Below are 25,447 nucleotides of genomic sequence, written 5' to 3'. Positions count from 1 at the left end.
GTTTCCTCCTCCCCTGCTTCCGTGTCGCAACCTCGGGAGCTGGACCCCGAGCGGGAGCTGGACCCCGAGCGGGAGCTGGACCCCGAGCGGGAGCTGGACCCCGAGCGGGAGCCGAGGTCCGAGCGGGAACCGAGGTCCCGGCCCGCGGCAGAGCCCGAGCTGGAGTTGGGGGTCGCAGTCAGGGCAGCACCCTGGGCTGAGGCGGCGGCCGCTGCGTCCCTGCGAGGTGAGAGCGCTGCTACTCTGTGCGCGGGCCCCCGCCCCAACGGCGTTGCTCCGTGCCCTGCCTGGGCATCCCGGCTAGCTGGGCTTCGAACCCGCTCCTGACCCCTCCCATGACCTCGAGTTGACTGAGGACACCCTTCCACCCTCACCGCATTAGTCTGAACATCAGTGCCATTAGCCACCGTTGTTAACTTTCACAGATCACCTCGGAACCCCTCCCTTCCTCAATGAGAGCTTGGGCTCCCCAACCCTCCATCCCTGGTCTCCCCAGTAACTGCTCTTTCTCTTTCCCTCTGCAGATGGACGGGACAGAAGGTAGCACTGAGCAGCCCGCTGAGCGGTCCCATCGAAGCAGCGTGTCCTCCGTGGGAGCCCGAGGTGGGTCCTTATCCCCGTCTTCTCCCCACTATACCCTCCTGGAGCCCCAGCCCTGGGGAAGTGGCCCTGGCTTGTCATTTCGTTCATTAAAGAGAATCGTACATGTTAATTGACAAATAAGGTATGTTGAGGTATGGAAAAGTGACGGAAGTCAGAGGACCAGGGCTCTGTCACTAGGCTACTAGCTAAGTTGGATATTCTTCTTAAATCTTCCTTTCCTCATCTATAAAATGAGCATGTCGCACGTAGCTGTGAAATTCAGAAGAAATCTCATGAATGAAAAGTGACACATTCACTTTCTTTGTTGACTTTCTTTCTCACAAACAGCTTTTTGAAAGCAGGGATTGTTACCTTCATTTTATGGGGAGGAAATTGGGCCCTGGAGAGTTTAAGTCACAGGATACTGTAGCTTTCAGTGCCTTGATTTTCCCTGCTGAAAAGTGGGTTCAAATCTCAGCCTCCTGGTGATTATTTTATGATCTGTCAAGGAAGTAGCTGTTGGGGAACAGACTGGGGATCCAAAAAGCATCTTCACTTGTATTAATGATAAACTGCCCTTGCCTTTCACCGGCTTCACCTCATTTAACTCACAGCCACTCTTTAAGAGAGGGGTATCAGCCCTGTTTTGTAGGAGAGGCAGCTGATACGCACACTGATTTGCTGAGGTCCGCCAGCTAGCTGGGAGCCAGGCGAGGATTGGAACCCGAGTGTATTGGCCTCTAAGCTCAGTGCCCCTTTACAGTACCTGCAATGCCAGGGTGGACATTTGAATCTGGTTGCTCTTCCAAAGGTATCCCTTTGGCTCTGGGCTCCAAATAGGAATCCCATAGGTTTTCATAAGGGAATGCCTTATGTACTTTCCCTGGCCTATTTAAGACTGTCCTGACAGACCATGGTTGGTATTGAGTCCTGAGGCTTGAAAAGTCCTAAGGAAGCGGAGCCCTGGAACTTGATTTACCCTGGGGTGGACTTGAACCCTCAGTTCCCATCTTAGCCAGGGCCAGAGAGAGACAGCAACTTGCCTAAAGATGGCAGTGGGTCACCCCCTCTCCCCTCTCCCAGCCTGATACACTGATTGCTGTAACCTTACGGTGGGTTCAGCCTCTCTGCCTCTGTCCCCCCGTGGAATGTTCTTCAGAAAGGAAGCACAGCAGAACCCCTGGGACTGCTAGGGGAGTGTGCAGTGGCCAGCCTTAATTTGTACCTTTGGGGGTTTGGGTGGGGCTAGGCTGGTCCCTGGGTTAGGGTTGATGGGTTGTTTGAGGGTTTCGAGTAAGTCCTAACAGGTGGCACTCTTCCCAGTGTCCTTTGGGAATGCTGGGGCTCTGCCTCTGGAATGTAGCCTTGGTTACCTCAAGGGGTATAGTGTGGGGGCTCCAGCCCCAGCAGGGGTGCCTGGGCAGTGAGCCCAGCTGACCCTGCCTGGCTTCCATTGCAGCAGCTGACGTGCTGGTATATCTAGCGGATGACACGGTGGTACCCCTGGCTGTGGAGAACCTGCCATCCCTGAGTGCCCACGAGCTGCACCGTGCCATCCGGGAGGTCCTGCAGCTCCCAGATAGCGCCCTGGATGCCTTCGCGCTCTGGCTTGTCTCCCCTCTGCTGGGTAAGGCTTGTTCCTGAGAAGCCCAGGCGGGAAGGGTGCTGACCAGTGAGGAGGAGGAGGCGCAGCTTCCAGAGCCTGTGGCCGCTGTACACCAGGGGAGGGTGGGACTTGTGTGTGCCCTGGAGCTGTTCACACTTTTGAGGACCCAGAGCCCTAAGAGGACTCCTGACTCCCGTGCCCCCACCTCCTTTCTTTCTGCTGGTGGCAGAGGAGAAGCTGAGCCTGCCCATCAACCTTAGCAGTAAGGAGCCTGGGGCATCAGGAGGAGCAGGACTGGGGGACAGGGAGGGAAGGGACCTGCAGACAATGAGCCCATGGTCTGTGCCACAGCCTGAGCTGGCATTTTGTGACCAGAATTTCTCCGTATCCTCATGGCCCAGCCCTGTCTTGTAGGTGACGAAATTGAGGTTTGGAGTGGTAGGACCAATGAGTGGTAGGACTGAGATCAGAACAGAAGCCAGGGTGGCCCCCAGCTGGCCTCTGAACTGCATTCTGCTCCTTGAGAGTAGGGAGGAAGATGGGACCCAGCCCAGGAAGCAGCCACTCCTGAAGATGAGGCTTTTCCTGAGGGTGGGGAGGGCAGGATGAGTGGGAACCCAACTGCTCTGCAAGGGGGCCTCCAGCCCTGCCTGGTTTCTGGCCTTCGACCTTCCAGGTCCTGCCCGTTCAGGCTGAGATCCCAAGGCAGGGATGGAGCAGGAGTGGGGCTGGTGGCTCTCCAGCCCCTCATGCCGGGGACTGGGCGGGCTGGGAGCTTCCTGGGGCCTCTGCATTGGGCCTCCAGACTGCTGGCTTGAACAGGGAGGCGGGGTCAGGGGCGAGGATGCCCCAACCGGTGCCAGAGCCAGACATGTTTTATGAGCGTAAACTTTCTCCTTCCTTGTAGAGGAGCAGGGGCAGGAAGGAGATGGCTGGTCCCTGGGACCCCTAGTGATCTGGGTTTGTGCCTCTACCCTGGAGGGAGGATACCAGCTGGCTTGATGGGAGAGGGAGTGCCTGTCCCCACCAACCCCCCTCCCGCCAGTTGGAACTTCCTGCCCAGCTGCTGCGCTCGCCCACCCTCTTCCTGCCTCTTCCTGCCGACCAGTCTCCTCTGGCTGCTCCCCACCCAGCTCAGCTGCCCCTCCTTCACCCTCCAGGCTGTCCATCAGGACTGTGGGCCCCTTGACTGGTGTCTTTGAAAAACTGGGGGTGGCAGCTCCATGTGGCCCTGCCAGGCTTGCTGTCCCTGCCGCTGGACAGCTTGTTTCCTCCCGCCTTCTTCGCCCCCGCTCCCTCCTCATCACATGCCTGCTCCCCCCTCAAGAACGTGAATGGGCTGCCTGTGTGGCCCTGCCGACCTGGTCGCCCTGGGGCCCTGCCCCATTCAGGAGGAGGGTGGCTGAGGCCCCAGCACAAAGTCAGTTTGTTCCCAGGCTGGGTTCAGGAAAGCCGAAAGGGCACTTCAGCTTTGACTCGGGCCCCTCAGCACCCTTAGCGCCCCCCAACCCACTGAATGGGTGAAGTACTGACAGTTGCCCCAGGGCTGTGAGGCAGAGAGGGGGTGCTGTCTACTGGTCCACTCTCAAGCTGGATGTTAGGAAGGGCTTGGCCTTCTCAATGCTATCGTCAGTCTGCATGCAACGGGGCTCCAGGGACTGTCACTCTCGTGTGGTGACCAGGCAGGAAGGCCCCATCTGGAAGTGTGTGGGACGACAGGGTCAGCGTCATCCCATTCTGTTAATGAAAATCCTTTGAGCTGCTGGGGCTTGGGGCTTAAGGCTGGTTAGGGCTGGGCGGAAGGAAGGGCATTCTTGCCCCAGGTCTCCCCTCCCCCGGCGTGTCCAGGGGTCCCAGCTAGTCAGCTGCCTCCTTCATCGCACAAGTGAGTATGTGCGGAGCCCCCTGCTTGTTCCGGGCAGTGGTCTAGTTGCTGGGGATACAGTAGGGAGCAGTATCGAAAGTGTTCCTGCCCTCAGAACTCGCAGTCTCAAGTGTGGGGCAGGGGGCTTGGCAGGTGGAGCTCTTTCGGCTTAGCCACTAACTCTGGTGGCCTCAGGCAGGCACTGTCCCTCTTCGGGCTTCAGTGAATGTCCAGATTGAGCAGGTGCTTGGAGGACCCCGTCGAGCCACCGAGGGGGTGGGGTTGATGAGGGAGCCCTTCCTGGAGGGAGGGGAGAGGACACTGCTGCACTTGGCACCTTCCTCTCCTAGGGCTTGGTAGGGCAGCAGTGGTTACAGACAGGTGTGGCTAAGGATCTAGGTTGGAAATGAGGGCCGTGGCTCAGAGACGGGTGGGAGAAGAAAGGGCTGTGAAGAAGCTGAGTGCAGGGGTGAAGAAGCTGAGTGTAGGGGTGAGTGGAAGAGGCTGTACACGGGAGGGAGGCCAGTTTGGAGGCTGTGGCTGCTGTGCTCGGTGAGGGTCAGGGTCCAGATGGAAGCCCAAAGAACAGAGACGAGGACCATTGGCATCAGGCTGGCCGGACGAGGCCCCTGGCCCTCTGGTGGCAGCAGTGAAGTGGGGGATGAGGGTCAGCAGGGCGTTTAGAAGGCAGGGGTAACTAGTTGATGGCGTGTATATTGCCCTACCTGTACCCCGACAGCCATCCTTATTCATCACCAGATGGTCTTGGAAATGGCCTCAGACTTCTCAAAAGCCATGGGGCTCCGGGGCATGAGATGACACTGTTTTGTCATTCCTGTCCAGGATGTTGAACCCTGGGGCCAGCTGACAGTCTGGAGTTGAGAGGTCCACCCATGGTGAGGGTGCATGGCGGGCCAGGGGTACAGCAGTGAACCGGACAGAGGCGCTCCTGCCCACGTGGCACTCACTGGTTAGTGGGGGCACAGTGAGGTCATGTCAGATAGTGGTAACCACTGTGAAGGCAACCAAATGGGGTTCAGTTGGTGTGATAGGTGGCAGGGAGGGGCAGCCTTAGTTAAGAGTCTAGGGAAGGTGACACTTGACTTGCTACCGGAGCCAACCAGCCATGTGACGATGTGGGGGAAGGGTGTCTGAGGCAGGAGGAACAGCAAGTGCAAACACCCCAAGGCACAAACAGGCTGGGAATGTTCAAATGATTGAAGAAAGCTGGAGTAGCAGGAGCGAGTGGGAGGGAGCAAGAGACAGGAGTGAGGTGGGGAGCCGGATGGCATGATGCATGGTGCCTGGGGGCCATGGAGGCCAGGAGCTTGCGGGGTGGAAGGTCAGCTGGAGCTCCCAGGGGAGATGCTGGAGGTGGGGGCTGGCAAGGGATGGGGAGGGCAGCCCCTCAGCTACCAGCTTCGGGCTCTGCTTCCTAAGACAGTGCTGGCTCCATCTGTTCCCCTCCCTCTCCCCGCACCGTCCCTCTGCCACAGCCTCTCGGCTCCAGCCCACCCTGGGCACTGTAGAGAACAGTCAGAGGCTGGCTGTGCCTGAGCCTGACCCCCCTCACCTGCTGTGTAAATTTGGACAAACAACATCTCTGAGCCCCATTTTTTCTGGGTGAAATGAGGATGGGGCATTGCAGAGTGTGTGTGTACCCACTCAGTTGGTATTGGCCATGACTGCCACCATGTTGCTGTTGGTGGCTGGTGACAGTTGTCACATGAGCCGCTTCCCCTCCTGTCCTACAGAGGTGCAGCTGAAGCCCAAGCACCAGCCCTACAAGCTGGGCCGCCAGTGGCCGGAACTGCTGCTGCGCTTCACCGATGCCCCGGACGATGATGTGGCCACAGGTCAGTGTGTTACCGCGCGTCCACGTCTCGGCCCACCTGGGTCTGGAGCACTGACTCCCAGCCCGGCCAGGTCTCCGGTGGCAGGTGGAGCTGCCTTGGCTGAGTGGCAGGACCAGCATCTCCCCCAGACTCCATCAGCCTCTCCTGGCAGGAGAGGTTGGGGTCCCTGGGAGGAGGCCAGGAGATGGTGCACGGGGGGAAGCAGTGAGCATATTGAGATAAGCCACGCACTCCACGCCCTGGACAGCCCTTGGGTATTCTCAGTTACGCTGCATGAGCCGGAGGACTGGGGACTGGGCCAGTCGGGAGAGCTGGGCAGGGCTGGGTGGGGTGGCCAAGCAGTGACCCCCACCTCTTCCCCCAGATGAGCCTTCCCTGCAGTTCCGAAGGAACGTGTTTTTCCCAAAGCGGCGGGAGCTCCAGGTAAGACAGCGAGCCCCAGGCAGCACCACCCAGGGTGGGTGCCCTGTGTCTAGCCTCCCTGTCCCTAGACCCGTGGACACGGGTGCCGTGAGCCAGCTGAGCAGCCTTTTCCTGCCACACAGATCCATGACGAGGAGGTCCTGCGTCTGCTCTATGAGGAGGCCAAGGGCAACGTGCTGGCTGCACGGTACCCATGTGACCTGGAGGACTGCGAGGCCCTGGGCGCCCTGGTGTGCCGTGTGCAGCTTGGGCCCTACCAGCCTGGCCAGCCCACTGCTTGCACCCTGAGGTGACAGCATGACCTGAGACAGGGGTGCAGGGTGGGGAGGGTTGCCCCAGGATCCTCCTTACAAGTGCTCTTAGGTCGTGCAAGGTCCTGGAGTCAGGTCGCCTTAGTCACGAATCATCCAACCCCTCTGAGCCACCTTTTCCTCATCTGCCCTGGGCTCAGGGGCCTGAAAAGTGGGAGACTTGGGTGAAGTGACATCCACAAGCAGAGCCCCCAGCCCAAGGAGCCCCACATGTGCATGAGGCTGGAGTACAGCCTCCATTTGAGGTCAGGAGGGAGCTGGGCTTGTTTAACTGCAGTCATAGTCAGGGACTTTGTGGGGAGACAAATGATGAAAATGCCCACGGCAGCCCTGGGAAGTGTGGGCAGCTCCCTGGAGACCCCTTCTCATGCCGCCCTGCAGTTGGGCCCAGCAGGGACAACTGCAGTGATATTTACTCTGCACCAGTTGCAGGCCAGGCACATGCCAGCGCCCTTCCGTACAAGTAGGCATCAGTGTTATTTTATGTGCGGAGAAGCCAAGGCTTTGCAAGGGCACTCATGCTGAAAGACTCAGGTCCAGCTGTGGCTTATCTGGAACGGCCAGGACATGGCCCACATAACAATGGGCTACACAGGATGAGAAGGACAGTGTAGTCACACCAGGGTCTTGCCCGCGCTGCGTATGTGCAATTGAAAATGCCCTTTTCTTCATGAACCTGTGCCAATGCATTGGGGGTTGGTGCTTTTATACATCCCTATTTGGCAGAACAAAACATAGATAGCTCTGGGTCGCTTGCACCTTTTTTTTTTTTTAAGATTTTATTGGGGAATCGGGGAAGGGGAACAGACAGGTTGCTGTCCTTTTGTTCTTCAGTGTAGTTGTGGAGGACGTCACTTCACTGGCCCATGTTGGTATTATCATTGCGCTCTTCCCAGCTGAGGCGGATCGATCGCCGGCCACTAGGCGGTTGCTCATGGCAGCTCTTGGCAGCTCATGCCAGCTGCTGGCCACTCACGCCGGCTGCCGGCCACTCACAGTAGTTTATGGCAGCCCACTGCAGCTTCACTGCAGCCTATGCCGTAGCCAGCGACTCAACAGCAGCCCAACTCTAGGTCGAGCTGTTGTTCACCATCTTAGCTGTAGAGGGTACAACGTTACTGGTCCTAATGTGGGATCCGAACCCTGGGCCCTGCTGCTCAGAGTTGGCGTCCCAAGCCAACTCTTCACCAACGCGACACTCAGCCAGCCCCACTTGCACCATTTTTTAATGTAAAAGTCCCACTACTTCAGAAATCCAAACCTCCCTGGCTCGGTGACACAGAGGTTGCTCTGAAACCCTCCAGCCACAGCCTGGTTCTGGGGCGGGCCTGGTTTTGGCTCTTCTCTCCCCGCATCTCCCAACCTTTCCTTCAGGCCTCTCACCCACCTGGCCTGCTGCTGGGATGGCCGTAGTGGGATCTCTGGCGGGCTGTGTCCAGAGTTCCCCTGCCTTCCCCCGTGAGCATGCCCGGACCCTGAGGACATTGGCACCTCTGGCCAGCCCCCAGCCACAGAGTCCCTCAGGCCGGACACCTATCTTCCTTGCTCCATAGGGAGAAGCTGGACTCCTTCCTCCCTGCCCACCTGTGTAAGCGGGGCCACCGGCTCTTTGCTGCCCTTCGGGGCCGGGCAGCCAAGGCTGGGACAGACGAGCAGGGCCTGCTCAACGCCTACCGCAAGGTGAAGGAAGTGGTCAGCAGTGACAGTGAGCGGGAGGCCTCCCTGAGGACCCACTACCGCGCCTACCTCTTCAAGTGCCACGAGCTGCCCTTTTACGGGTGAGCAGCCACAGCCCTGGGGAAGGGGAACAGCCAAGTTGGTGTCCTTCAATCTTAGTTGTGGAGGGCTCAGCAAGCCCAGTTCCAAGTCCAGTCGCTCTGCTCAGCTCAAGGTGTTGTGTTTTATTGGTTGTGGGTGGGCATAGCCACCATCCCATGCAGGAGTCGAACCAGCAGCCTCATTGTTAAGAGCGCAAGCTCTATCCACTGAGCCATCTGGGTGGCAGCTCAGCTCAAGGTCCCGAGTTCAGTCGTAGTTGCAGGTGGGCGTAGCCACCATCCCATGTGGGAGTCGAACCAGCAGCCTTGTTGTTAAGAGCACATGCTCTATCCCCTGAGCCAGCCAGGCGCCAGCTCAGCTCAAGGTGCCGAGTTCAATCTTAGTTGCAGGTGTCGGACGTAGCCCACCATTCAAACCAGCAACCTTGTTAGGTGCACGTGCTCTCACCAGCTGAGCCATTCTGCCACCTGTTGGCAGCTCAGCGGCAGCTCAGCTCGGGCACAGTGTCACTGGCTCATGTGGGAATCGAACCAGCGACCCTGTTGCTCAGCGCTCGCACTCTTGGGCACGCTCTTAACCAACTGAGCCACTCGGCTGGCCCCGAGTGGCCCCTCTTTTGGTTGCTTCCGTTTCCTCAGTAAAGTAGGAGTCCCAGCCATCAACTGATTGTGCAGACAGGAGTGGGGACAGGCGTGGGACTGCAGGGCAGCAATCCAGGCTGCTCGCAGGAATTGAACGTGGCTGTGTCCCGTCCTGTTGTGTGGGGTGCAGGCAGCCAGAGAGCAGGGTTAACTAGGGCTCTGGCTTCGACAGGGCCAAGGGACAAGAGTCTGGAGCAGCCATAGGAGGGGAGAGGAGCTGGCCAGACAGCAGGGAGGAGGTGACAGCTCAGTGGGTTGGTGTCCTAAGGCCACTGCACCCTTTCCCCTTCTTGGTGCCAAGCCCCGGAGCTGCCTCCCTGGGCAGCTCCTGCACCCTCGTGGGCCTCACGCAGGTGTAGCCTTTATCCCACTCTGCTGCTGAAGGGTCTTGGGCTGGTGGACAGTAGGCAGTGGGGCTGTCTCAGCCCTGTGGCCTGGCCACCTCCAGCAGCCTCAACTTCTGAGTCCTTGGGCTCCTGGCTGTTTCCTGAACCTCACTTGCTCTGTCCACACCTGGTTCACGCTCTTCCCTCTGCCTGTGGTGCCCCCTTCTCTGCCACCCAGTTAGTTCCTCCTCCTGTCTGGTCAAACCTTCCTGTCCTACACAACCAGCTTAGATGCCACCATCCCCAAGAAGCCTCCATCTCACCCCCCTCGGTTTCTCCCTCCCCTGGGGTGGGTTTTCATTTAACCTTCAGTCACCCAAACAGCTAAGCTTCTTAGGTACCCGGGCAGTGCCTGGCCAGAGCATCTGCTGGTGGGTGACCTGAGACCCTGGGCCTCTATTCTTGGTCTTGGAGGGAACAGGCTGACACCAGCTCCCCTCCACAGGTGCGCCTTCTTCCACGGTGAGGTTGATAAGCCGGCCCAGGGCTTTTTGCACAGGAGTGGACGAAAGCCAGTGACTGTGGCCATCAATCTAGAGGGCGTACATGTCATTGACAGCAGGGAGAAGGTACCTCCAGCTTCTCCTGGGGCGGTCTCGGCGATGAAGGGAGCGGGGTCCTGACCCAGGCCTTCCTGGTTCCCCTGGGCCTGTGGTTGGCTTGGGGGCAGTGTGGGTGGCCTGTCTGAGAGGGCCCCTCCCTCCCTTGGATGTCCCTGGGGCTCTTGCTGTCATCCTGGGGGCTTTTCTGCCCAGTGTGCTGGGCAGGGGGCTGCGGCTGGGATTAACACCTGACTGGAGAGACTGGCAGGGCCCGACTCTCCTGCCCGGCGAGTGGCTGGAGACCACAGCTGCTGGTTTTCCAGGAGCCCTCCTGGCGGAGTCCCGCTTCTCCCTGCATTTGCCGCTGCCTGTCTCCTGGTGGCCCGTGTTGAAGGAGGTGTCTGCAGCTGCCCTGCACAGGGATGCCTCCCAAGCCAGCAGAACAGTTTTGAGTGACCTCTGGTTGTGCCCAGAGAGGGATCCCAGGGCATCAGTGCCCCAACTTGCCTGGGCCCAGCTGGGCCTGGGAAAGGTCTCCCCTCCCCACCTGACTGCTCCAGCTGTCAGGGCCCTGACCTGCTGGCGACAAGTGCTGTGGGTTAGGGTTCCTTATCCCCCCTGGACTCCAGCCCCCTTCGAGGGTCTGATGAAAACAGGGACTCCTTTCCTTAGAGAAACTCTCACGAATTGAGACTCAGCCCCTCCTGGTGGCACCTAAGCAGGGTGAGGTGGGGAGTAGGTCTCTGCCCAGGGGTGTCCTAGCTGTGTGTCTCCCGCCGGCCAGCACGTCCTGCTGGGCCTGCGCTTCCAGGAGCTGTCGTGGGACCACACCTCCCCCGAGGAGGAGGAGTCTGTCCTGTGGCTGGAGTTCGACGGGAACAACGAGGGCACACCGGTCAACAAGCTCCTCAAGGTCTACTCCAAGCAGGTAGTGGGGTGTCGCCTACACCGGGGGTGGGGGGAGGGGCGGGGAGGCTGGGCTCAGTGGGTCCCGGACGACTGAAGGCTCCAGGCTTGCTGGCTCAGGGCCTGCTGACCTGGAGCCACCCTGGTGAGTCCTCATCGCGGTGGCCTTGCCCGCAGTGGGAGTGGCTGTTAGTTGAGGGCTTCCCAGCGCTGTGCGACCAGCCCACACCGGCTCCCTGTCCTCCAGTTGGCTGCTCTCAGATGAGGAGCAGACATGGTAGGGTTAAGGCCCCTCTGTCCTTCTGCAGCCTGTTTTACTCTCCAGCGGGTGGTGGGTTCATTCAGCACTGGGTCTTCCTGCCCCGTCTCCTCCCCCTTCATCATGGCAGAGGCTGCCTCCCTCCCACAGGGCCCATTCAGAACTGTATTCCTCACTTCTCTCTGTACGTGGACATGCTCCAGGGACTCCCATCTCTGAGCGCACACGTGTCCTCCTGCCACCACCTGGGGCCCTAGACCCTCCGTTGCCACACTGCTGTCTGCTTTGTGCCTCACCCCTTCACGGCCCGTCCGCCCTCCCCTGCTCCAAGCCCAGCAGCCTCTGCTGTGCCGCCCCCGGTGCACAGATATGTGTCCTCCGTCTCTGTCGCAGCCTGACCAGGCGCTCGTCCCCCGCGGTGGCTCCCCTGGCCTCTCCTGTCTTCCTTGCTGGCCCTCCTTCCCCCGGCCTCTTGAGGTACTTCTCTCCCTGCCCTAATGTCCGCAAGCTCTCCTCTCACGGCTCTGAATACTCGACTGGCTTCATCTTGATGCTGATGACTTCATAATTTTGACATCATTAGTTTAGACCGCTTTTTAAAGTCAGTTTTCTGGAATTATAATACACATGCAGAAAAGGGCCCAGATCCTAAGTGTGGGCCCCCATCCTGACTTGTATCAGCCCAGAGTCTTTCTGCCTGTTTTCGAACTTTCTAGCGGTGAGATCCCACAGTGTGTTCTTCCGTGTCTGGTTTCTTGCGCTCAGCGCTGAGTCCGGGAGCTCCACTCTTGCTGCGCGGAGCAGGGGCTTGACCTTCCACGATGCGCTCTGCTGTTCAGCATTTGAATTTACCAGCCTTGACTTCTCCAGCCTTTCTGTTGCTGATGGACACTTGGGTTTCCAGCTTGCAACTGTTGCAGATGGTGCTGTTGTGTCCACTGTTGTGCGTGGCCTTTGTGCGAATATCTGGGTTCACACCCGGAGGGCCGGGGCTGGCTCACAGGTGGGCACAAGCTCCGCTTAGACGACACTGCAGCTGCCCAAAGCAGCTGTACCAGTTTGCACTCCCCGGCGGTAGACCTAGCACTGTCATTCTTTTCTGTTTTTGACACTCGGGTGAATGAGCAGTGGTATCTCCTAACCATTTTGTTTATTTTGTAGTCAGCTTTGTTGAGGTATAACTTCCAATAAAGTACACCCATTTTATGAGTGAGTTTTGACAAATTCCCACACCCTTATAACCACAGTCAAGCTGTGGAGCAGCTGATTCGCTTTTTATCCATCTTCCTAGAGGTGAAATGTCAGTTCACATCATTTGCCCATTTTTTATGGGCATTTATTTCCATCACCCCCAGATCTCCTTATGGTTTTAATTGGCAGCCCCCCCCACACACACCGATGAGTTTGAGCACCTTTTATGTCTTATTCACCATCTGGATGGTCTCTGTTGAAGTCTTGCACCAATTTTTCTTTGGAGTTGCCTTTTTTAAATTGTTTCGTACATGCGTCTTCTTATTTTAGACTCGTCTTTTCTCCTGCTATTTGACACCTCCCCTTACCTAACCCTAGAGTTTTGCTTTCTCCAGAAAGTCATAGAAACACGTTTATCATGTAATACAATGCCTACACATTTACCCAAGAGAAGTGAAGACGTGGGTCCACACAAAGCCCTGTACTGGAATGTTCCTTGCAGCTTCGTTTGTAATCAAAGAATGGGAACACCACAGATATCCATCAGCTGGTGAATTGATAAAAAACATTGTGGTACGGCCCTCCAGCATGTACACGGCATGCAGCTTTTTGAGACTGGCTTCTCTCACTAAGTCAGCTTCATGCTTTTGAGATTCCATCCAATAATATTGTGTGGCATATCGATTTGTTTTTTTACTGTTGATTTGTATTGTGTGGCTGTACCTATTGTGTGGTAGCTCGTTTGGATGTTTGGATTGTTTCTGGTTTGGGGCTTTTGTGGGGGCCCCTGTCTTCATTTCTCTTGTATAAACCCCTAGGAGTGGATTGCTGGATTGTATGATAACTACACTTATGGTTGACTTTCCTAGACACCATCAGACTGTTCTCCAAAGTGACTGTACTATTTTGTGTTCCCACCAGCAGTGTCTCCAGTTCCAGTTGCTTTGCCTCCTTGCTCAGCATTTGGTACTGTCAGTTTTTGTTTTGTTTGCTGCCCTAATAACTATATAATAGTGATATGTCATTGTGGTTTTAATTTGCATTCTCCTAATGACTAATGACGTTGATCATCTTTTCATGTATTTACTTGCTATCCACATATCTCGTTTGATGGATTGTCTGTTCAGATTATTTGTCCTTTTTTTATTTGAGCTATTTGTTTTCTTATTGAGTTGTGAGAGTTCATTGTACATTCTGCATACCAATCCCGTATCAGGTGTGTGTTTTGCAAATGCATTCTTTCTGTCTGTGACTTGTATTTTCATTTTATTAATATTGTCTTTGGAAGACATTGTTTTAAGTCATCCAGTCCATTTATTTGTATATCTCCATTTTTTGGTTTTTTATTTCTTTCACTAACATTTCATAGTTTTCAGCATACAAGTCTTGTACATCTTTTATCCCTAAGTCAGTCTGTCTTTCTCTCTGTTCCTCCTTCTTGCCCTCCCTTTCTTCCTCTCCCTCCTGCTCTTCCTTCCTTCCTTCCTTCCCCTCCCTTCCTCCCTCCCTCTTTTCTTTTTTTTCATGGTACCATAGGGGTTATGATTTTAACTTCAATTTCCAGTTCACTGTGGCATGTAGAAATACAGTTTCTTTTATTATCCACATGTCCTTTTATCCTGCAACTTTGTTAAACTCATTCACTAGTTTTAGTAGCTTTTTTGCAGATTCTTTGGGAGTGTTCTCTGTTGACAGTCATGTTGTCTGTGACTAAGGACGGGTGTGTCTGACTCTCCAGTCTGCACTGCTCTCGTCTTGCCTGACAGCAGTCACTCGGGCCTGCAGTACCGTTCTGCGTTGGTGGACGCAGACATCCTTGACTTGCTCTTGACCTTAGGGGGAAAGCGTTCAGTCTTGCTCTCAATACTTGCGATGTTAGCTGTGGATTTTTTATAGCTGCCCTTCAACAGGTTGAGGAAACGCCCTGCTATATTCCTACTTTGCTGAGTTTTATCTTGAATGGATGTTAAATTGCATTGAATGAGGCTAAGTTTTAATGGCAGGCTCCCTGAATCTCAGAACCATCACGCTGCTTTAGAGGAACTTAGAGGGCATCCCTATTGTTCTTGCAACGCAGGGCCCTCTGTCCCTACTAGCTGCCCACCTCCTCGCCAGCCCACTGCCCACTCTCCCTTGGTGGAGAAAAGGCAGCAGACGTGGAGAACAGGATGCTGGCTCTTCCTTCTGGGCCCATGCAGGGTTTGGGCCCAGGGTGGGTTGAGTTGTTTTAGAGAAGTCTTGGGCTGCACTGTGGGTGGGCATGGACCGGATCACATCTCTGTCATCTTGGGGCCACACCCTTGGCCTCTGAGTTTGCTCCCACAGTGGGTTCTCTTCTTGGGAGCACAAGGCAGGCACTCTGTCTGCCTGTTCCCTGCTGTGTCCCACTGCCTCCTGCCTCCAGCAGCGCCTGGTAGGCACCCAATAAATATTTGTTGCCAAAAGGGCACCACCCGCCAACAGCTTTCTGTCTGTGGATCTGTCGGCCCCCTGATGTCCCCATCCTATGGTGTCCATCCAGATTGTGTCCACTGACATCTGGTCACTTCACCTTTTATAGCAACACGTATTCTATTTCAAATTTGTTGAAAAGGCAACGCTTTTGAAGAATGTGCTCAAGGAGCCACCCCCACGCCCACCCCGTGACTTCACTACCGCCTTCCTGTCCTCTGGCCCTGCAGGGTTTTCTCTCAGCCGACATTCATACAGTTCCTTCAGCCCAGAAAGCCCTGCCTGGGCCTCGTCCTCCCTTCCTCACCCTCTCCATAGCTGCTGAGCTGCTTGCCCTGCCTGACTCCAGCCCACTGCCTTCTCTACATGTGCCTTCTAGTTCTAACTAAAATGCTCTTTCTTTCCCACCCTACCTTCCAGACTCAGCACCCCTACTCATCTAGGGGACTGACCTCTAAAGTCACCCCAGATGGTAGGCCTCCGCCATCCCCCCACTTCCTTTCTTGTGTAAATGGTGTTTGTTTCCTCGTCTGCCTCCTCCACCTGAGAGGGCAGGGGATGCCTGGCCCTCTGCAGGGGGCTTGCGGGTGGGGGATGTGGGGGGGTGCATGGAGACACAGAGAAAGGTGGGCCCAAGTTGAGGTTCACCCTCCAGGCCTGACTCTGGCCCCTCTGCTCCCCAGGCTGAACTGATGAGCAGCCTCATCGAGTACTGCATCGAGCTGAACCAGGCAGCGGAATCCGCCGCCCCCCAGGAGAGCCTGTCTGGCCCCGCTTCTGCCCCGGGCTCCTCTCCACCGCCCACTCAGCGTCCCCAGCTGCGGAGGCAGAGCAGCGTGGTGTGCAGCCGCATCCAGCACCTCTCCACCATTGACTACGTGGAGGAGGGTGAGCGACCCCTTTGTGGTACACGCATGCGTGTGCACACGCCCACACGTACACGTTCGCATGCCATGGGGAGCTCTAGAGGGTAGGGAGGGCTGAGGTAGCCTCCAGCCGGCGGGACCTGGCTGAAAGTCAGGAGGGCTGGGTGTGAGTGTCACATCCTCTGAGCTCTGTGATCAGGAACTGGAGGCCTCTGGGGCCCTGGCAGTACGAGTCCTGTTCTGTCCGTTTTCCCTGCTGCGTCCTCAGCTGTGTTCATGCAGCGCTGTCCAGCTGTGAGACTAGAAACTCCCAATGTCTGTGGGTACATCCTGTGGGATCAGTGCAGCTGGTAAAAATGCGATGCCCTAAATGAGGTGGTATCTCGGATGAGGTCCTGGAGCAGACAGAAGACATTTGTGGAAGACCTGGTGAAGCCCGGAAGTCTGTAGTTTAGTTAATGGTACTGTGCCAATGTTCATTTCTTAGCTTTGACAAATGCACTATGGCAACGGGAGATGCTAGCATCAGAAGCTGGACGAGGGTAGTATCATCTTTGCAACTTCTCTATAAATCTAGAATCATTTGAAAATAAAAAGGATTTTTTTTAATGAACTAACCAAGGCCGACATTAAATGGCAAGGTTCACAAAATGCCGAGTAGAAAAAGACCCCACTTCCGCAATCAATTGCTGTAACTTACCTTTCCCTTTGTGCTGCTTCGTAGCATTTTTTTTTAATTGGGAAACAGTGTGTTTTTCCAGGACCCATCAAGTCCAAGTCAAGTAGTTGTTACAATCTATTGGGTTGTCGGAAAAGTCATGATGCATTTTTGCAACGAAAAACAGAAAAAATACATCATGACTTTTCTGACAACCCAATAGCTATGGAGGGCACATCTCAGTGGCCCATGTGGGGATCGAACCGGCAATCTTCGTGTTATGAGCACTGTGCTCTAACCAACTGAGCTAACCTGCCACCCCAACTTCTTCATAGCATTTAAATTTTTTACAAGCATGTCATTTTTAAAATCGGGGGAAAACAAAATAATGTTTCTATGACACAGTTGTTACCACTTGCAGACTTCCTTGACATGCTTAGCACAGTCATTTTCACCTGGTCCCCTGCCAGGGGGACAGTGTAGTTATGTCCACTTTCAGCTACAACAAACAACATATCTGTGACCAAATCCTCACTTGAAATCTGAACTGTTTCCTCGGGATAAATTCCTAGAAATGGGTTTGCTGGGCCTAAGGGTGTGCCCAATATACCCCTCCCAGAAGACAGAGCAGCACCCACCTTCCACACCCTCACCCACAAATGCGTGTTATCACCCAGAGAGAGAACATGTGTGGGTTGGTGTTTTTACTACTAGTGAAGTTGGACCATTTTTTTTTTTTTAAAGATTTTTATTGGGGTATTGGGGGGAAGGGAATAGTGCTGGGGAATTGGGGGAAGGGGAACAGACAAGTTGCTGTCATTTTCTTCTTCAGTCTAGTTGTGGTGGATGTTGCTTCACTGGCCCAAGTTGGCACCATCATTGCGCTCTTCCCGGGCAAGGCAGATCAGTCGCCAGCTTCTGGACGGCCGCTCACTGCAGCTGCTGGCTGCTCACGCTGGCTGCTGGCTACATACGGTAGCCCATGGCAACCCACTGCAGCAGGGGCTGCAGCCTATTGCCGTCACTGGCAACGCACGGCAGCCTAGCTCCAGGTTGAGCTGTTGTTCAGCATCTTAGCTGTGGAGGGTAGTGTCACTGGCCCTCATATGTGGGATCTGAACCGGGGCCCTCTGGCATCCCAAGCCAGTTCTTAACCATCGCGCCACTCAACCGGCCCGAAGTTGGACCATTTTTATGTGCCTGCTCATTTATATTTTCTTCTTCATGAGTTTTACTGTTCATTTTGTGTTGCCTATTTCTTTTTTTTATTGATTTTTAAAAACTAACATCTTACATTAATATGGTATATTTGTTATAATTAATGAGCCAATTTTGATACAGATTCACTGAAGTCCTTAGTTTTAACCTAATGTCTATTTTTAGTTAGTTCTGGGATCCCATCCAGGATACCACAGTACACTTGTAGTGGTCATGTCCCCTTAGGCTCCTTTTGGCTGTGATAGTTTCTCAGACTTTCCTTGGTTTTGATGACCTTGACAGTTGTGAGGAAACATTGTAGGATGCCCCTTTATTGGAATTTGTCTGGTGTTTTTCTCATGATTAGACTGGGCTTATGGGTTTTTGGGTAGACTGCCATTTTTTTTTTTAAGATTTTTATTGGGGAATTGGGGAAGGGGAACAGCTAAGTTGTTGTCCTTCATTCTTAGTTGTGGAGGGCGCAGCTAACTCAACTCCAAGTCCAGTCGCCGTCCGGCCACCCGTCAGCAGCTCAGGGCAGCTCAGCTGAAAGTGCTGTGCTCACTTTTAGTTGCGGGTGGGCACAGCCCACTATCCCATGTGGGAGTCAAACCGGCAACCTTGTATATCTTCAACCAGTCATATGTGTTGTAGGTATTTGGTCTGTTCTTGAACAGGTTTTAGCAAAAACTCAGACACCACAGCTGGCCTGGCATCAAACACAAACCGATTTTCCCGATTTGGGAGACTGGCAATACGCCCCACCCACCCATCCTGTCGCTGGTGGAAGAGTGGGAGTCAGGAGACTGAGGCCAGAAAATTGGCGGGTGTGAAGAGGAGAGCAGCCGAAACCTGGGCTTCCTGGGGCCTGGGCCCGCTTGCCAGGAACCCTCTCCTCAGTGCATCCGTTTTACTCCTGACAGGCGAGCAGATCAAGCGTGTGAAACCGAAGCGCACCACGTCCTTCTTCGGCCGGCAGCTCTCCATGGGCCAAGGGAGCTACACCGTGGTGCAGCCGAACGAGAACCTGGAGCAGAGCTGAGGGCGGCAGTGCCAGGCGGGAGGAGGGCACCGGGACTGTCCTTCCTGAGGGGCAGGGCCACTCCCCTTCCTGAGGGGAGGAGGGCTACTTTGGAGCTTAGAGAAGTGACTGCTGTGCCTGAGGCAGTGCCTGGGCTGTGCAGAGCTGGCCGGGGGCTCCCACAGGGTCCCTCTCGTCGCCTGCATGCCCTTCCTCTGGACTTTGGGCCCTGCTGCCATCTCAGGACCATCTGCTCAGGCCCCAGCGCCCCCTCCCACCAGGGACTCGTCATTGTGTCCTTCTTAAGATGGACAGTGTCCCCTGCTCTGAAGCCCCAGTGGTGGCTCCCATGGCACATGACCAAGGAGTAGGGCTTGGGACCTAAGGGTCAAGTGTATGTCTATGGTCTTTTCCCTGGACTTGGGCGACCACATGCCCTCATTCCTTCTACCTGCATTCTAGCCACACTGCCAGGCTGGGCCATCACTCTGCGGGCTGGAAGGGACCTCCCTGGGTTGAACCGCACAAGAACAGAGAAGGCCAGGCCCCCATCCACACCCTCCCTGGCTGGATGGAACTGGAGGGAGCCAGGCAGGGCCCAGCTCGGAGCACCTGTGCTCTTCACTCGGACCTCTCTTGCTGGCAGGAGATGCTGACCAGAAGGAAAGTGCCTTTTTGCTATCACTGTGCTAGGAGGTGGCTGTCCTGTGGACCAACAAGCGCACCAGACCCACTCTCCACACTTAGAGAAGCTCCCAAACCCCTTTGGGCTTCAGGTTTTAGTTTTGGTCTTTATCTGCTTTGCTTCCATAAAGCCTGTGAACTCTGGGGCAACTCAAGAGAACCCCACAACCTCAGAGCTGATGGCTTTTTCTCAAAGGTGGAGCTACAGTTTGCATCTGACCTGACCCTGGGGGCAGGCCCATGTGCAGGAAGTCCCCAGAACGCCTCTTCCTATCTCTTCTTTCTCCAGGACAAGTTACAGAGGGTGGGTGTGCTGGCCCAGGGGGAGATCCTGCCCAGCCCTTGGTCTCCTCCCTGGGCGGGGAGGGGGCTCTCACTGAGCTTCCAGGGACTTTCCACCAGTAAGAGGCAGGCCCAGCTCAGCACAAGGCTTGCTTTGTCTCCCCTTTCTGCTGGGGAACTGTGGGAGAGGAAATGCAAACCCCTTGTCTCCAGATACCAGAGCCCACACACCTCCTCCCTTTGGTGACGTTGGAACACTCCAGATGTTTGAGGTGGGCTTGCCTTCTGGCAGCAGGGACTTTGTTATTTGTCATAATGATTAGGTGTTCTCAGCCTTTTGGAATGTCCCAGCCAGAGGACATCTTATCTCTCCTTGAGTCGCCCTCACTGGCTGCCCAGCCTGTCTGGCTCCCAGCCCTCTGGTTCCCTTGTCCCACTCAGTGTTTTGATGTCAGGTGAATTTTTATCTGATGAGCCTGTGGGGTGTGGTGGGTGGGTGTGTGTACACAAATTACTTGTTTTTACTCTTCAGTCTTCCCCGTTTTCTAAGCATCCATTGTGCCTTAACCTTTTCTGCTGGCTCTTTGAGACAAAGAGCATTTTACTAAATGCCCTTGGACTTTCTCATTCTTTTGTACCATGTGACTTAATAATAAAATCAGTTTCCAGCAGACTTTAGGGTGGCTTATGATACGAACTGAAGAGAGTGTTAATTACAGCCTGGGAGTTGGTTCCTGGCTGTATGTTGGCTTTTTATTATCTGTGCATTAAGGGATGCAGCCCTCTGGGCTCTGAAGCTCAGTGCGACTGAGAATGCAGGGTGAAGTTTTCCAGTCTTGGTGGTTGGTCAGGGTTAAGAAAGTCCAGGAGAGGTTTGGGGTTCACAATAGGAACCAAGGTGGGAACTCTGCAGGGAGGCAGGGGAACCAGGAGCAGCCAGGTTCCTCCCCACACCTGAGGGATGGGGCCCAGGGCACGGTGCCTCGGAAGAGGCCAGAGAACTCAGGAGGTTTGGGTGATTCTCAGGCCCGCCCTGAGGGCTCCCCCTGCGCTGTGCTTGGGGGGAGGGGAGGCAGTTTGTTTCCCCACAGATCCTGTTGGGAGGGACGGACAGCATCAGGCCCCCTTCCTGAGAGCTGGGGGCCAGCAGGAAGCTGCACAGCGATGACAACCGTGGGCTTGGGCCCTGTGGGATGAGCACTGTTTGGGGGCTGGGGTTAACACTGAACATTTCGGGAGCTGGAAGGAGCAAGCCACATGTCCCCACCGCAGCCAGGTCCTGGGACTACGGCCTCTCCCCTCAGGCATCCGTGACAGTGAGTGGTGCCGTGTCTTCTGTGGGGTCCTCCACCAGGTGAGGACAACATGATGCCGTTATTGTGGGCACTTTCCTGAGGCGCTGACCTTGAGCCTCCACTTTTTTACCTTTAAGATGGGAATAAAAGTACCTACCTCATAGGGATGTTGGGGTGCTTCAGGGTCTGGAGTTGACTAGGCACTTGATAGGTATTAGCTATTTTCATCGTCTCTGAAAGTCTGAAAACTGGGAGGGAGAATGGGGTCTATGAGAGAGGCCAGGGCCTGCTGATGGCACAGACACCCCCACTCTGGTGGGTGACGCAGGGCCTGGAGCCCTTCCTCTACCCAGGCCCCATCTGCCCTCGCCACCTGTGTTAGTTTCCTGTGACTGCTGTAACAAATGACCACAGTCTTAGCGACTTAAAACAGCACACATTATCTCACAGTTCTGGAGGTCAGAAGTCCAAAACAGCCTCCCTGGGCTAAATTCCAGGGAGGCTCTAAGATCTAGGTGTGGGCAGGGCTGCATTCCGTGCTCTTGGGGAGAATGGGTTTCCATTTCCAGCTTCTGGAGGCCACCTGCCACCTGCATTCCTTGGCTCATGGCCCCTTCCTCCACCTTCAAAGCCAGTGCAGGCGGGTGGGGTCTTCACAGCAACCCCTCTGACCTTCCTCCTTACATGTCTTTCTCGGACTTGCCTGTGCCTTCCACTTCCATTGTTAAGGACCCTTGTGATTACACTGGGCCAAGGTGGATAAGCCATATAATCTCCCTATAAAGTCGGCTGATTAGCTACTTTAATTCCCCTTTGCCACTTAACCTAACATTCACAATGCTCTGCGGATTAGGACGAGGCATCTTGGGGGGCTTAGTCTGCTTACTGCACCACCCCTTCCACTGTGGCCCTCCCCTGCTTTGTGCTCCAGGCCAGTGACATTTGCCTCCTGTCTGCACGTTGGGAGCAGGATTGGTTATCTGTTCGAGTGAAGCTCAGGCTGACAGGGGGGCCTGCCTCCTCCCCAGGACCTTGCCCAGTTTCCACTGCTACCCACTGGTTTCATGGGCATAAATTCACAATGTGTTTCCCCAGCCACACATGCACACCATTTCACTCTTCAGCGGGCTCTCCTCCACAGAAGGGTCCTGTGCTCTCTGCAGGAGAGGAGAGGACACTGCCTCTCCCCTTCCCCGCCGCCCCCCATTCTAGGCTCAGTTTAGCCTTCGCTGCTCATCCTGCATGCTGCCTGTGGCCGAGTGCTCCAGGCACAGTGGGGAGAGGAGACCAGGTGACCCCTAGAAAAAAAGCCCTTGTGGCCTGTAGAGGGACCTGGCAGATGGAGGGGGAGAGAGGATGGGTGCTGGGGGAGGCCTCTCAGTTCTCTGCAGGCCTGGAGCCAATCCCAATTCCAGGCACCTTGAGATAGCCAAAGGGCACGGGGGGGGGGGGGGGGGGGGGGGAGTCTAACTGGGAACTAGATCCTGTGGGGAGCCCAGCCTGGCTTTTCCTGTCAGGTTGCTGCTGAGAGGTACCCTTGGTGTTGGCTTCCTGGTCTGTGAAGCACTCTGCTCCCCTCTCTTCCACATGGGCATGCTGCTCACACTGTGGGGTGTTTCCCTCCCTCATGGGCACCCTGCGATCAGGCCCTGCTTTACACATCCCCATGAGGCAGCACCAGCCCAAATCCAGGCTCCAAGCAGGTCAGCAACACAAACTCCAGGAACACCTCCCTATGTTTGCCCCTACCCTGTCCCCAACCCTCTGAGTCACCTGGAATGAATGAAGGGCAAACTTCAGGGTCCTCCCCTTTGCAAGAGCCCTTTCCGAAGGGCCTAGAAGTGTGTTCAGTGGTTGTACAGAATTTGCAAAAGTAGGATTTAAAAATTATTTTTCTTGGGCCGAACGAGTGGCTCAGCTGGTTAAGAGTTCGCTTGGGAGCACCAGCTCTGAGCAGCAGGGCTGCGGTTCGGATCCCACATTGAGGGCCAATAACGCTGCGCCCTCTACAGCTAAGATGATGAACAAAAGCTCAACCTGGAGCTGGGCTGCTGTGAGTCGGAGGTGACAGCAGGCGGGTTGCCATGGGCTACCATGTGTAGCCAGCAGCCAGCAGCCAGCAGCCAGAGTGAGCGGCCAGCAGCCGCTGTGAGCGGCCGTCCAGAAGCCAGCGACTGATCTGCCTCACCCTGGAAGAACGCAATGATGGTGCCAACTTGGGCCAGTGAAGCAACATCCTCCATAACTAGACTGAAGAACAAAACAACAGCAACTTGTCTGTTCCCCTTCCCCCAATTCCCCAACACTGTTCCCATCCCCCAATTCCCCAATAAAAATCTTACACAGAAAAAAAAAAATACAAACAGGTAGTTACGAAATAGCCAAGGGGATGTAAAGTACAGCATAGGGAATACAGTCAGTAATATTGCAACAACTATGTATAGTGTCAGGTGGGTACTAATTGGGGGGATTACTGGATAAATTATATAAATGTCTAACCACTATGCTGTACACCTGAAACTAATATAAAATAATATTGAATGTCAACTGTAATTGAAAAAAATAGTTTTAAAACATAAAAGGGGGCCGGCCGAGTGGCGCGATGGTTAAGAACTGGCTTGGGACGCCAGAGGGCCCCGGTTCGGATCCCACATATGAGGGCCAGTGACACTGCCCTCTGCAGCTAAGATGGTGAACAACAGCTCAACCTGGAGCTGGGCTGCCCTAAGTCGCCGGTGACAGTGAGCTGTTGTTCAGCATCTTAGCTGTGGAGGGCAGTGTCACTGGCCCTCATATGTGCGATCCGAACCGGGGCCCTCTGGCATCCCAAGCCAGCCCTTAACCAAAGTGCCTCTTGGCCAGCCCAAGACTTTTTTTAATGCATCAAAGGTTGTTTTAAAATACCAGCTGCCCTTGGGGTGCATGGAGAAGTAGGAGTGCTTTCCCCCACCAGCCTGGCACACACTGCCCGGCTCAGGCAGCACCTAGCTCCAGAGGCCCCCAGACCAGAGGAGGCCCTGCCAAGACTGCCCATGAGGGTCAGTGCAGTGGGAGAGGCTCTTCACGGCTCCCAAGGCACCCCCTAACTCTTCAGGTAGCAGAGGTCACTGAATAATCAAAACAGGCACTCCCGTTACTCAGTCTAGGCATTTCTGGGTCCTTCTCCACCACTTACAGCATCTGGGAGCCACCTGGCACTTCCTCCCTGTCCAAATCAGCCCCGCATTTCAGAGAATGCAGGCAGATTACCCAACGTCACTCAGAGCAGATGGCGGGCCTGGGCCTGGGCGAAGACTTCAGTTTTAAGCAGCAAGTTTGGCGCCCCATGGTTGGCTGCTTTTCCTGCCCCACCGGGCTGACAATTGGAGGTGGGGGAGGAGTCGGCCACGGTCACTACCCGCAGGTTGCTGTTACGGCTGCGGCCGGCAGGGGGCAGCCGAGCCCGCCCTTTCCTCCTCCAGTTCGGCTGCAGAAGCCGCGAGCTGGTACCGCCCACTCAGATCTACGCAGGCAGAAACCTGGGCAGAATCTGGGGGGGCGTTTTGGGACTGGCGCTACATGCCCACTCCCTTACACAACGGGCACTTTGGCTCCTGACCGCCACCACCTTCCATCCGTCCATGATGGGGAGGGGGACGGGGGGGGGGGACGGGGAGTCCGGACATCTTCGGAATTTTTTTTTTGTTTTCCTGTGATATGACAACTGAGTCAAGATATTTCAAACTAGAGTTATTTGGGGAAATCCAGGAGGTGGGTGTGCACACTGTGGGACTAGTCATCTTCCTGCTTCATCCTGTGCCCACAGGAGCTGACTGTCCCAGGTCCCTCCCCCTTCCCAGCTGTCCTGGCCCCTCTCTCAGCATCTCCCTCCCACACACATACTGAGCCCTTGAGCTATTTTAAACTACTTGTCATAAGTCTAACTTGCAAGAAGAATAACAACAGTCCCAGCTCTTCCCTGGGACTTGTGTTTCCTGCCCATTAGACCTTGGCATATGGTGGAGGGGATGGTGGTGACTGCTGACACCCTGGGCCAGTGAGAGCCAGGCCTCCCTCACAGGGTCAAGGTCAGGAGCCTCCAGGGGCCGATGGAACCACTCAGAGGGTTTTTGCTTTGCCCGCAGAAGCCCTGGCGCCATGCACGCCTCACTCACAGACGCCACTTAAGCAGGCCAAGGGGGATCAGAGCAGAAAAGTCTCCTCCAGAGGTTCAAGAACAGTATGAGCCACCAGTGCACTAGTGGGGTCACTGGGGGACAACAAGGCTCAGGCCTGAGGACTGACCATGGGCAGGGACACAGCAGAAGCCGGAGGACCCAGCAGTGGGGGCTGCAGGCAGGCCCTGGAGAAGGCAGAGGGTTTCTTGGGGGCTGTGCAAACCCAGGGGTAGAAGATGGTGGGTGTCAGCACTGGCCCAGCTCCCTGCCCAGAGGGGCTGTCACCAGGATTTCTAGTTGATGGGACCTGGGGAGAGGCTGACAAGGTGGGCACAGGTCAAAGGGTGGGGTCTATGAAAGCTGGAACTTGCTTAGTTGGCAACAAACGTGCCAAGGAGGTCTGAGGACCACTGGAGGAGCACAGCAGTGGTCAAGGGAGGCAAGGCTTGGGGGGTCCCTTGTCTCACAGGCCTTCCCTCTGCTGGAGCTG

At 55.4% G+C, this 25,447-nt stretch overlaps 1 protein-coding gene across 2 annotated transcripts; it reads left to right on the top strand.

Annotated features, from left to right (window-relative positions):
* Window positions 1-20,176, top strand: FRMD8 (FERM domain containing 8). 2 transcript variants are annotated; one of them, XM_019645474.1, is made up of 11 exons: window positions 1-226; window positions 525-603; window positions 2,042-2,209; window positions 5,807-5,908; window positions 6,273-6,331; window positions 6,454-6,620; window positions 8,196-8,420; window positions 9,894-10,017; window positions 10,775-10,918; window positions 15,481-15,685; window positions 18,442-20,176. In XM_019645474.1, exons 2-11 carry the CDS (start codon window positions 525-527, stop codon window positions 18,558-18,560), a joined length of 1,392 nt encoding a protein of 463 aa, XP_019501019.1. In that variant the 5' UTR covers window positions 1-226; the 3' UTR covers window positions 18,561-20,176. The 2 variants fall into 2 exon arrangements, with proteins under 2 accessions (XP_019501019.1, XP_019501021.1); XM_019645476.1 differs by lacking the exons at window positions 1-226; window positions 525-603 and adding an exon at window positions 4,896-5,022 and having other exon boundaries at window positions 2,121-2,209.
* The last annotated feature ends 5,271 nt before the right edge of the window (window positions 20,177-25,447 follow it).

This window comes from Hipposideros armiger, unplaced genomic scaffold, assembly GCF_001890085.2.
Source record: "Hipposideros armiger isolate ML-2016 unplaced genomic scaffold, ASM189008v1 scaffold_93, whole genome shotgun sequence".
In the NCBI taxonomy this organism is placed as follows: Eukaryota; Metazoa; Chordata; class Mammalia; order Chiroptera; family Hipposideridae; genus Hipposideros; species Hipposideros armiger.
This window is presented reverse-complemented; position numbering and strand designations above follow the sequence as displayed.

Excerpts from the sequence above, each read along its gene's own strand:
- FRMD8 (XM_019645474.1), top strand. The coding sequence starts at position 525 with ATGGACGGGACAGAAGGTAGCACTGAGCAGCCCGCTGAGCGGTCCCAT. Across the intron at positions 604-2,041 it reads GTCCTCCGTGGGAGCCCGAG|CAGCTGACGTGCTGGTATAT; the intron begins GTGGGTCCTTAT and ends CTTCCATTGCAG. Across the intron at positions 10,919-15,480 it reads TCAAGGTCTACTCCAAGCAG|GCTGAACTGATGAGCAGCCT; the intron begins GTAGTGGGGTGT and ends TCTGCTCCCCAG.